Below are 12,745 nucleotides of genomic sequence, written 5' to 3' on the forward strand. Positions count from 1 at the left end.
ATATAAGATGGTAGACAGACGGAGGACACACACACAACCAATCAAACAAACAAACTACTCAAGCTCAAAGGCAATTTCAACTTCCAAGCTTCCTAGCATTCTAGCATTTCAATTACATTTTACAAATCCTTGTCAATTCCAAGCTATGTCGTTCATTCCAAATTTTCTTGTATTTATTTCCAATCAAGTTTCAATACCAACCATCGTTGTGTAAATTGTTCTTGGTATCTGTTTTTGTTTCTTCATTTCAATCTCAATGAAGCGCACTTCAGTGGAGTTGGGGAACCTAGAACTATTGAGGTTCCAAGATAGTTCACTCAATCGTCTAAATAGAAGTCATATTTACGTTCGGTGCATTTCATTCACATTAGTGTAGGAAACTATAATCCTTGGCACACCCGCAAATCATCACCACCTTGGTCCACATTTAGGTGACAACAGTAATACTTATCATACTTAACCAAACATCCATAAATGTCCATAAATATAAGTGGCATGACATATAGGACTCTTACATGGCAATTTCAAACAAAGACGAAAATCATAAATATATTTGGACTGGCTTGCGAAGCAGGTTCCAAAAAAATGTAACGCTTCTCTCACTTCTCTCCTTCTCTCTCTCCAACCACTCTCCATCTACAATCTCTCTCTCTTCATCTTCTACATAAGACACCGTAGATCTAGTGATGAGGAAAACGACGACACTACTATTAAATGGTGATGAGGAAGCCATCGAGAAGCTTTACTGGAGATTGGTAGTAGTCTCGAAAATTTATAAAGGTGAAACCTTTTAAAGCAAGGGAAGAGAGTGAAGAGTCTACTTCCCATCAAATTTAAAAAAAAATTGATTTGATTTACGAAAATACTAAACTTTGTTAGACAATTTGTCCACAAGTATCCATAATAGACACTTAAACATGGACAAAAATGTACTTTTCGTCCCCTAATTATGGAACGAGTATCATTTTCGTCCCTAAGCTTTTTTTTTCTCTCATTTTCGTTCCTCAACTATTGAAAAGTGTCATTTTTGTCCTTCAAGTGAGATTAGAGTTGAGAAATGTTTGCGTGACACCTATGCGGCGCACTAGAGAAATCTTATTTGACGAACAATAGGATGCCACATAAGATTTTTTCATCGCCGGATTTATTCGATGAACAAACGGGATACTTTCCCATAATTAAGGGACAAAAAAGGGAGAGAAAAAAAAAAAAACTATAGGACGCAAATGAAACCCAACCAATAATTAAGGGATGAAAAATACCCTTTTGCCCTTAAACATGCCAACTAGATATGTAGGGACAAAAAATTAATCCACAGAAACAAATGCAAATGAGGTTACCGCTTTTCTCCCCTACATTTGTTAATTTTATTAAAATTGTCCTGATTTGATTTTGGGAATTTAGGAATTTTATCAAGCTTCCCTGCATCAAATGCACGGTCGCCTAACTTCAAGTACTCTGCATATGGAAACGTTGCCCTGCTTGCCAAATTCTCAATTTCGATGGATGAAATGTGTGAACAAACATTTTTTTTTCACCTCTTTAAGGTTACAAAAAAAAAGAAATTCAAGGGCTTTACCAAGTCTTCAAGCAGACTAAAACCCAGAAACACTCCATTCTAAAACATCACATCCTCAAGAGTTTATTGTAGAGAACGCGGTCATCCCTTCCGGTATTGCTCTCCAACAACGCACTTTGCACAAGTTCCTGGAGCAGGAATAAACTGTTGGTAAAACCAAAAAAGCTAGAATTCAGAGCAGTAAATGCGGGACAAAAGGCTGGTCTCACCTTGACATCCCTGTGCGAGAGAAATTTCCCCAAGTTGTGGATAATCAACCTCAAGTCCTCGACCTGAAAACAAAAGAAATACTCCTCACTAAGTCTATCACATGATATGATAATATTCAACTAGGGAATTTAAAAAAAAGTTCAACTTACTCTTAGGTAGCCTACTTGATTCCGGTCAAAGAACCTAAATGCCTGTTTGAGAAAAAAAGAGTTGGTTATTGATAACAACAAAAGAATGTTTTCCCATTAATAATAATCACAAAAAGAAACAAGACGTTCCGAAAAACATACCTGCAATAGCTCTTTATCAACCACGGCCACCTTCCTTGTCAGAGGCTCTTTCTTCTCTGACTCCACCTTGGACTCTACTTTATCAGGTGAATCCACATCAAACTTGGGTATTGCCTGGTCAACTTCCATATCAATAATTTCCTTGGCAGATTGTCTGGGATCATCATTTTTATTCACTTTCACCTTTTCAAGCTCAGCATCCTCCTCAGTCTTCCCTTCTCCTAAGTTCATCTGTTAAGAAAGGAAAAACAGAGGTAAAAACACTATCAGTACCCAAAATGTCCTCTTCTGCATTAAAAAGCTTGTACAAATTTACAAGAAAGAGTATTCTTACCTCGTTAGAATCAGATCCACCATTTGGATCCTCCACCTCATCATATTCTTCAGGATATTCCTCTGGATCTTCCTCTGGGTCCTCCTCAACATCAGATTCATATTCCAGTTTTGTATCTTCAATAAGCTCTGCAGATCTACCCTCATCAGCCATAATTTTGGCATCATCAGGTTGAGCTGCAGCTTTTTCATCACCTGATTGAGCTGCAGCTGTTTCATCACCTGGTTGAGCTGCAGCTTTTTCATCATCTGGTTGAGCTGCATTTGACATTCCAGAATTAATTGGTTTGCTTTTCACAGGAAGTTCATTGGTTTTCAGAAGCTTCGATGGTGATTTCTTGTCATTTTTGTCCTCGTGCTTTTCTTCCCGTAGCCTCTTGCGTTGATTTCTTTTCATCACAAACCTTTTTCGCAAGTTCTACATGTAAAATCCAGCACTTGATATAAATGGACCAATGAAAAAAAGTGTTACATACGAATATAGATGAAGAGACATTATAAACCAACCTGCAGAAACAGTAAAATTCGAGAGCCCATTTGATATTGAAGCATTTCACAAATTGATTCCGCAAATAATGAAAGCTGCAGAATGTTAAACCAACGCAACCATTAGCAATGAAGCTATTAATCTGGCATTTTTGCACAAAGTAGTGTGAAGACTGAAGAATTCTGTTGAAAGAACATATAGAAAGAGTTGCTAGTTGAAGGCAAACAGGCACACTACATGGAACAGCAGACATGAACACAACTGGATGAGAAAAGCAAACCTCAAATGTTGATTCCTCAATGTCCTTATCAGTGTATTCCAATAAGGAATCCAATGACAATGATAATGAACGCAGCTGTTGTAAAGAAAACACCATTAGATAAGAATAGGAAAGATATTAAGCGACTATTCATGCATAATAATAATAATCTTAATAGAACTTGTTGCACATACCTTAGAGTCATTGCTCCCTTTTGTTTGTAATATCAACCCAGGGTGACGGGGAAGTTCTTCAAGTTTTCTCTTTCCTTTCACTTCTTTACCAGACTTGCTTCTAGACTCATCGTTCCCATCCATGTCCTTTTTTTCTTTCTTGTCTTTTGGCTTTCCTCTATTGCCAACTTGATCAACCTTCAGAGTAGTTTTCTTCTTCTCAGCCTCCATCTCAACTACAGCCCCCGAGCCATTTTTTATATCACTTTCCTCTGCAGACATCTTATCCTCCTTTTCAGCCACAACAGTAGTCTTACATGAAATGGACACATTATCTTTCTTGTCAGCAACTGCTGCTTTTTTCTTTTTAGAAACTACTTTCTTGGTGGATTTCTTGACTTCACTTGCATCTTCTACTGCATCTGCAGCATGCTTTTCAACTGGTTCAGTATCGCTTGGCTCTACACCAGTTGCTTTTTTCTTGGGTGCCCTCTTAATAATTTTCTTCTTTATGGTTGTTTTTGTAGTAGCATCTTTCACAATTGAAGTGCTTCCAGGATCAGATTTATCCTTTGGTTTGTCTTCAGAGCAGTCAGCATCATTGGTGGCTTTTATCTCAGGCTGCACATCCTTATCTGTTTCTTCGGCAATACTACACACAGTAACCTTTTTTGTAACTTTTCTCCTTACAAAAGTGCTAATCTCACCAGGTTTAGCTGAAGATTTATTCTGTTCACTCGAGGTCTCCAGTTGTGCATCTTTTTCTCCAACATCCTTCTCATCTAAGGAGTCCTTTTTGCCACCAGTATTCTCAAGTTTTTTACCGGCAACCTTGTGCTTGACAATCTTCCTTATAATCTTCTTTTTTCCAGGCTTTGCACTGCCAGCTGTCTGAGCACCTGCTTCTCCCTGTTCCTTCTCAACAATCTTGCCTCCTTCGTTCATGCCCCCATCCTTTGTTCCATACTTCTTTTCATGTTCATCACATTGTCCCTCACCTGCAATACCTTTCATCGAATTCCCTTCTTTTGCCTTGTTGACTTCCACTGCCTCTCCAGAAGATGCTGACTCACTGTTTTTGTCTGATTTGTTCACGCCTGAGTTAAAGGTGGAAAGCAGCTACCCGTGTCAATGCATAACAAATGAAAATAATTTAAAAAAATATTTGCATACTCCACTTACCTTTAAGCCTTTCCTTTCTCTCTTGAATTTTCTGAGGGAGCATAAATTATGTTAGTTTAAATCTAAATGACACGTCAATTATACACCACTTTATGCTGAAGAGGGAAGAAAGAAAGAGAGCACAATAAAATGCAGCAAACAGACACTACTTTCTACTCATATTGGTTCATTATGCGTTGACCTGATCAATGTATGAGAAAAGTAAGAGTAATAAAAAAGGTGAGTATAGTAAATAGGCATACATAAATTTTGCTAAGATAATCGAATTACTTATTGCAGGTGGCACATCATAAGCTACTTCATAGTTTTTTTTCCCAGTTTTAACCTTATCCATCAAATGGAGACAGGAATAGAAAGAAACAAACAATTACAAATTATAGAATTCAAGATCCCATCACGAAAAATAATTTGGAAATGAAGGATAGAGTGGTAGCAGCTGCAGAAGTGCATGTCGTAAGAGAATTAACAGCTGGTTAAGGTTGTACAGAAGACTGATAATCATCCTTGTTAGAAATTTGACAGCAAACCACATCATACATACCTAGATTAAAAAGTTCAGATAGAAATCTATCCAGAAAACCATATCATACAACATTAAGACGAGAATCTGATGGATATTATCAACTTGAATCCCAATTGAAATGCTTAAATACAGGCAGATACGATTTATATCTGGTTTAAGTAACATTGCCGAAGCATGCTGTGCTGCTTTGTAAGCATTACGTGCATAAAATGAAGATGGAATGAGGAAGTAGTGCATGAGAAGAACACATAGTGAGACTGGGAGATGTCAAGTGAACACAGCACAGCACATTGTCAGTTATCATAGTTCTATATTATGGACAAAAACGTAAAATAAAATAGGTGCAAGGTACCACTTCTGACCAGTATAACAAAAAATTTTAATCGCGCAGATCTAAGATCTCCATTTTGCTGCATACATTTCGAGAGAGCAGCACAGGGCTATGACCAGCAACTATCTTGCACCAAGAATTATTTCGTCCACACTAGGAATACAGAAGAATTTTTTAGGCAAATGAAATTGTACATTCAGCATACAATGTCCTTACGTGTAAAAAAAAATTTGTTTTCTATTACTTACGTCTACAATTACACAAAGTCTCAAAGAAAATAAGACAATTTAGCAAAAAGCTGCAGACAGGAGAAACAACGAATATCAATTTCAAGAAACAAGAGCAACCTCTTTTTGCAAATGAAGTTCTCTCTCTCTTTCAGAAAAAGCCTTCTTATGAGCAAGCCACTGATCTTGCCACGTATCCCATGAAGGAAGACATTCAGACAAATCAGGAAGGAAAAGTACAGTGACCTCTTTATGACTAAAGAACCCATCCTTCCCAACTCTGTCATAGTGTATCTGCAAATGCCAATTTAAGATAATTTTAACAATTAGCTCTCTGACGTCAAGATATGTGCAGCAACCAAATAGTATAACATTCCTCGGTACAGTCCAGATAATAGGAATCTAACAAAATAAGAAATACACGTGGCTCATCTAACAACACAACAGCTAAGTACAAGAATAGTTATTTAACACACTAATTCAAAGATTGCATCCAATATTCCAAAAACGAAAAGTAGTCATACATATTGAAAGTTGCTGGCAAAAGTATATGATGCATCAAGTTCACATTTTAGCCCAAAATCTGATAAGCAAAAAGCAAGGAGAGGCCAAAAATGAATTAATACCTCAAGAAAACGATTCCAATGACGGCAGGATTGCAGATCGAGTCGAATGACATCCTTTGCATATCTAAAAAGAAAAATATTACTTCAAACCCGTAAAGGAAAGCATCGAGGTCGGAAGGAAAATTTTACTAAAAGGAATAGCACTAACCTCAGGGCAGTTCGAATTAAAGCAGAATCATCAACTGATGGGTCACCACCATCAGCAGAACTCCATGGACCACCAATTGCCATGAAAGAGCGGTCCCTTTTAAGGACAGCAAATCTAAGTATATTGCAAATATGGGGTACGCGGTCATTAAAGATTCTCTCAGACGACAAAGCTTCCAGAGCATTCTTGCTAAGTCCACTCATTAAAATAATCTGAACCAATGACAAAAATGAGGCACTAACCCAGTGAAAGTATGAAGGCATATAAAACATCAATATATAGGAGATTTGAAAACTAGGAATAAAACATGAATAATTATCATGAAAGAAAAATATCAAAACACAAAGGTGTGCTACATAAGCTTGATATGGAGAAACCTCATGATCTTGTTAATTGGGAGATTTGGGACTTCATTCATTATATCTTGAGGAACATATTTGGGGTGAGATGGTACTCTTGGGCTAAAAAGTGCATTTTTCAGCTTCTTTCTCAATTACAATTAAGAGGCCACGGAGGTCTTTCATTCTTCAAGGGGAATTCAGGAATGTGGATTATGGAACTCGTGGCCATCTTTCACTTCTTTCAAAGAAGGGTGGGTTGAGGGGATTTGTTTTTGGCACGATAATTGGGCTGATTCTTCTATTCAAAAGAAAGATTTCCAGTTCAATTAAGATTCGCCAACTCTAAGGACGCAACAAACCAAGAATATGCTAATTTTAGTTGTGGTGGAGCCTCTTGGATCTCTCAGTAGAAATTCTTTAGAATGGGACTTGGAGAGTTTCAATACGTAAGAGAAAGGACTCCATTACTTTGATGCCAACACAGAGAAAAATAAAAAATAAATAAAAATATCAAGCATTTGAGAGAAAAAACAAATAACTGGATAGTGTATGTGACTCCAAAAAAAGGTAATACAACACTAGCAAGAAGAAAATAAATCAATTCAACCCTTCATAGCTAAACCATGAAGTTAACTACTACATAATGAATAAGTTCCAATAAAATCAAATTTCTATGGAAGCTGCGAATAAAATATGCATAATTAGATAGCAAAGTTCACAAATGGGCTACCTTTGCATTCCAAACTGTGCTTCCATGAGCCAGTTTCACACGATCCTCAGCTAAAGGCTCACTGGAGGGATTTGTCAACTCAGCTACATTGTCGGCTTCAACAAAATCATGTTCAAAACTGTTCCACTCAATAGGTTATGGAGCTGTAAGATTATTTTGTGAAGGTGGGGGGATGTATAGCTTATAGCCTTATAATAATGGTCGAAATGTTTAACAAACTTTTATTTGTTGAAAAAAAAATTGAAGTTGCAGAAGCATCAAAAGGTAATAACGAAACAGAAAAAAAAAAATGCCACAACTAAAGCAGCAAGCAATATACCCAACACTGAAGATGTCAACAAATGAAAATTATATTGAGACTAAAAGGCAGCAACAGATAAACCTCGGAAAGAAAGAGACCTGACAGGAGTATGGATTGAAAGTTTAAGGTTCTGCTTTGGCCAATGCATGACAGCCTAAAATAAATACAACATCAGGTGAAGACTGAAATTCAACTATCAAAACATAACACTACCGCATATGGAAATTCCCTGGATTTCTTACTTTGGTAAATTCTGGAGCTATGAAAAGTCTGGGATACCGCTTATCAATGGACAAATAATCCCTTTCCTCAGCTGCCAAACTGAATGAATGAACCTGCCAGTTACCATCATTGATTGATTACAAACAGGAACGAAATCCTCAAAGACTATTAAGGTTGCACTGCAAACAAACTACTATGGATCAATAACAAAGGAATAATGAAAGAGACCTTCAAAGATTAAAAAAACAATAGAGAACTAGCTTTCAACTTTTTCAGAGTTCGATAAATCTCAAATAAGAAGAGAAAATGCGCATCATCCAACATCGTCTTCAGACCATGTGCCGTATAGAAGATGCTAGGTTCAGATGTATGGATTCAGAAGCTCTGAGCAAGTAGCAACACAGCAACACCATCCATAAAAGCAACTAGGAACCAAAACAATAGGTAGAGGTTGCCAGAAGATCAGAGACATGCTCAAAATCACAGAAAATAAGGATAAGGTGAAGCGAACAAAAGAAGAAACAAGAAGCCAGGGAGTTGAACACTGAAAACAGGGCTTAAAGACCACCAAAATAAGATATTGCAGGAGGATGTTCCAAAAATGGAGAAATTACAACAAAGATGGGGCTGAGAAATTCACCAAATGCAGAAACTCAACAGAGATGAAAGAACATTGGCAATCTGGGTAAAATGCAAAAAGTCTGAGCAAGAAGCAATGGTAGGAAGCATATAATTCAAAGCCTCTCAAGTCCAGAACCGAAAATCCGCAAAGAATAGAGAGTAGACCATTGGACAGGAAAAAAGTTTGTACATCATTGAATGACAACTTCTTATTGTTTTTCCTTTACCTTGCAGACATATTCTCTCCTTTTTTCTTTAACAGGTGAGTGGCGCCTTCAGCATAGCAGAACAGCAAGTTAGTTATGAAGGCTTCAAGATATAAGCAGCTATATATTCACAACTAGACTAGGACGCAAAATGAAACATCATAATCCACCTATGCAGAACTTCATGGCTTAAGGAATCCCGTCGTAATGATTTCCCCTCCTTTATCAAAGAAGAACTGCGATGATCCGTGGACGGTCTTGGTGGAGTTCGTTCACGTCGAGGTTCAATCCCGCGTTTGCGTTCTCGCTCCCTTTCCTTTTCTCGCAACTCCAAGATGCGTTCCCTATCATGTTTTCTTTTCCGTTCTCTATCTCGTTCTCGATCTCTTTCACGATCTCGCTCCCGTGCACGTTCACGATCACGATCGCGTTCACGCTCCTTCTCCCTTTCTCTTTCTTTCTCCCTCTCACGCAAATGGTCCCGACGTCGCTCCTCCTCTCTACGTTCAAATTCTCGAAGATACGTAGCCTTGTCATCCCTTTGCTCATCAATCCTTGGAACACCACCACGCAACAACGAACTACCCGGGTAATCTGACTCCAGAGATGTGCCATGAAGCCCTTTTCCGGTGCCATAGTCCCTACCAGGAGGCAAGCTTACTCCATAACCTGGATTTGATGAACTTTGTGGATACAAGAGATCATCCACATTTCTTCGTGGTGCTGCCCCCAATATAGAAGGAGCATGCTGCCCATCATATGAAGAGGCATTGAGCATTGATGAACTGTGAGGGTCAGCATCCATTCTTCCTCCATAAGATACAGTATCTTGAGCGGAATGACGACCAGCAGCACCCCTCGCTGCAAGATAATCAATTTGTCTGCCAGAAATGTGTTGCTACTCAGTGCAGTATGAAGAATATACTGTGTTCAAACTATCACCAAGAAGTAATGCCTACTTATCATAGAGAAAGAAAGGATGACCAGTCCACTCATTAACAGGGAAAATAGCTACACTCACAGGGAAGAACCAGTCACCACAAGAACATAAACCAATTTACTTTAACACGTCAATATATCATACAACAAAATTTTACCAAAGCAAAGAAATACCTGGCACTCCCATCAAGAGAAGGAGATTGCAGTGACTGAGATTTTAGCAGATGTTCTTGCCGAAGACGTGACGCTTGATCAATTTGATCATAAATATCTGGCTGTTAACGTAAATGAAACAAATGGATATAAAGCCATTTCAGTTTGAAGCATAAGCCAATAAGCCCATTCGAAAAATAAGTTAGCAGATAAGAGTTAGAAAATTTTTTAAGAAAAAATAAATAAAAACTGCCACATAATGGAACTGAGATAATGTTTCAAATGGATAGGAAAAAAACACCTGGTGTTGAGTAGATAAACCAACAGAATCAATATATCTTCCAGTTGGTTCTCCTTGCAAGTCCCTAACCATATAAGCACCTTGTCGATCACTGTACTGCCGTCTGTCCATTGCAGGATAATCTGAAATCTTCTCTGCAAATATTTGATTACCTTTGTGACTGTATCCATGGCTTGACGACGAGACATAGTCACGAGATGCAAACTTAGGTGAATCAGGCAGTGCAGAGGAATAGAACCCACGACCTTCCAAAGCTGATGGACCAGTTCCCTTGGCATTAATTGCAGGAACCTACACAAACATAGGCTTGAATGGTTTTATAGACGCAGTTCATAAGGCAGCAGATAACTGTTAAATTTGTAAGGCAGTAAAACAAGGGAAGAGGAGCCAGCAGTCCGGTCACCACAAGAGACAGAATGGCTCAATAAACTAAATAACTGTGAGCACCCTAGTTTATTAGGTACGAGAATAAATCAAATTAAGCAACCACGACGTTTTTTAACATTGCTATCGCAATACCTTGAATTTCTTATGCATATTGCAATGTCAGTAGTTAAGTTACCAAGGGCATTGAGAGAAAGAGAACAATAACTTATATCATGATTAAGTACATCCTATAAGACTATTCAGTTAGTCCAAATATGTTAATGAATTTTATGCTAGATCAACAATGCGTGCTAGCAATTTTATTTGCCCAGATTGGTACAAATGTCAGTAACCCCACAACAACATTAAGTGGCAAAAAATAATGTTAGGTAACTTTGTTGTTCTTATGAAATGGTATGTTCCATATTGCAATAGATTCTTTCCAGCATATGTTGCGATAGTTGCACAACCTTTTAAAATTTTAGGCAACAAGGCTAGTGGCCATGTCATGTACTTTATTAACCCACAAAATTGGTAGGTACCTCATGGTCTCCTCGCTTTTACGTCACTGGATTGTACAGAAATCCATTAGACAAAAAATCCCAAAATAGCATATGTTTGCAACATCGAAGGCAGAAACTCTAAGCTGCCGGTAAAAAGAAGAAAGAGAGAAAATTGATTTTCTGCCACCACATATATGCATATAATATGTGCTCATTTTGCATCAAATTTTAATTGCCAGCTCAACTTTAGCACAGACCCCGGACATAGCACACCAGGAGTAAAGGCCCTTAGACAAGGTCATTAAAAAACTCAAGCCAAGCAGAAAGGCAAAAGTACAACGGTCAAAATGTTGTTAAGGCAGAAGTTGTATAAAATACATAGAAACTAAGGAATAAGAAATGGTCAAATGAACAATTAACTCTGCAGACCTGTTGAGCAGTTGTCAAAGCAGTTGACCCATACACAGATCCATATTGGCCCCCATAGTGTGCTGCGGATAAAGGATGAGGTCGATACCTAACAATGTCAGCTTCCTGCGAATTGCTTAGTATTGACGGATGCCGAGAAGACAGGGGATGTTGGGAGCCCATATCTGGCCCGACTACAGAACTCCCAGAATATGCAGACCCCGGCTGCAGAGATAATAATAAAGACGCCACAAGAAAAGCTTTAATCAATATGCACACAAGCCAGCGTCTTCATACAGAGAGGCAGTGCTATACAGGAATAAAAAGACGCAATAAAAAAGGGTATTGAAAAGAATAAGCATGTGCTAGTGTGTGACTATAATCTAGCTGGTGATGAACAAATCAAGTTTCTTGAAGTAATAAAAAAAAAAAAAGAAGACTGCACAATCAGAAAATCGAGGATAATATAACAACTTAACCATAGTTTCTCTGAACACAGATAGCATATCAACCAAACCAAGCAAAAAGTGTATCTTTCGAAAGCGATTTCATGAAAAATAACGTCTAAACCCTAACCCACATGCGGATTAATTAAATTCCTGGAAAGTTAAACATAGAACTCACGTTTTGAGAATACCCAGATTGGCCGCCATATGATTGCCCATAGGCATTACTCGCTCGAGAGGAATACATCTCTCCAACACATGAACAATCGGACAAAAATCAAACCTGCATTAAAGTATCCAAGTGTAAATTAGACATCGTTAGCTATAAGAACAGGTTTTGACTGAAGTCTGAATCATGAATTAGGTAGGTAACTGAATGCAAAAGGCCTCCAACGATTGCAGATACTGAAGCTTACGGTGATTGCGAGAGCTTTATGGTATTGCAATGGCACTCAAAAACCCTATTCATATACGAGGATAAATTAAAAGGGGCTGAATAGTATTTTTGTCCTTCAACTATAAACCACAAATTGAAAACATAAGCCTAGTTTGGGTAAACAATTTTCAAAGAAAAAAATATGTCAATAAAAATGTTGGACAATTTTAATAACAGATATGTTATCTGAATGGTTGAGAGTGAGTCAATTTGGGCAACAATTTTACGTTAGAATTGCTAGACAATTTTTAAGTATTCCAATACCATTTTATTGTCATTTTGAAATTGTTCTAAATTGAACAATTCTCAAACCATTTTGAGTGTGTTTTTCAATTATGTCCTTAAGTTATTTGGATTTTTATTATTAATATTATTGAATTTTTATTATTAATATCATAAATTAA

General features: G+C 37.7%; 1 protein-coding gene across 3 annotated transcripts; it reads right to left on the reverse strand.

Annotated features, from left to right (window-relative positions):
* Positions 1 to 1,463: 1,463 nt before the first annotated feature.
* LOC120002047 (protein SHORT ROOT IN SALT MEDIUM 1-like) lies at positions 1,464 to 12,425 on the reverse strand. Of its 3 annotated transcripts, none has more exons than XM_038850605.1 (22): positions 12,322 to 12,425; positions 12,084 to 12,188; positions 11,481 to 11,684; positions 10,183 to 10,473; positions 9,903 to 10,003; positions 8,960 to 9,670; positions 8,811 to 8,856; positions 7,983 to 8,075; positions 7,839 to 7,894; positions 7,440 to 7,557; positions 6,369 to 6,580; positions 6,221 to 6,284; positions 5,715 to 5,888; positions 4,514 to 4,544; positions 3,353 to 4,428; positions 3,180 to 3,254; positions 2,920 to 2,994; positions 2,414 to 2,830; positions 2,080 to 2,310; positions 1,939 to 1,980; positions 1,789 to 1,851; positions 1,464 to 1,707 (listed from the first exon to the last, which is right to left on the reverse strand). In XM_038850605.1, exons 2-22 carry the CDS (start codon positions 12,150 to 12,152, stop codon positions 1,627 to 1,629), a joined length of 4,230 nt encoding a protein of 1,409 aa, XP_038706533.1. In that variant the 5' UTR covers positions 12,153 to 12,188; positions 12,322 to 12,425; the 3' UTR covers positions 1,464 to 1,626. The 3 variants fall into 3 exon arrangements, with proteins under 3 accessions (XP_038706533.1, XP_038706532.1, XP_038706531.1); XM_038850604.1 differs by having other exon boundaries at positions 12,278 to 12,419; XM_038850603.1 differs by lacking the exon at positions 12,322 to 12,425 and having other exon boundaries at positions 12,084 to 12,270.
* Positions 12,426 to 12,745: the final 320 nt, after the last annotated feature.

Source organism: Tripterygium wilfordii, chromosome 7 (assembly GCF_013401445.1).
Source record: "Tripterygium wilfordii isolate XIE 37 chromosome 7, ASM1340144v1, whole genome shotgun sequence".
Lineage (NCBI taxonomy): Eukaryota > Viridiplantae > Streptophyta > Magnoliopsida > Celastrales > Celastraceae > Tripterygium > Tripterygium wilfordii.

Excerpts from the sequence above, each read along its gene's own strand:
- LOC120002047 (XM_038850605.1), bottom strand. The coding sequence starts at position 12,152 with ATGTATTCCTCTCGAGCGAGTAATGCCTATGGGCAATCATATGGCGGC. Across the intron at positions 5,889-6,220 it reads ATTGGAATCGTTTTCTTGAG|ATACACTATGACAGAGTTGG; the intron begins GTATTAATTCAT and ends TGGCATTTGCAG. Across the intron at positions 4,545-5,714 it reads AACTTCATTTGCAAAAAGAG|AAAATTCAAGAGAGAAAGGA; the intron begins GTTGCTCTTGTT and ends ATGCTCCCTCAG.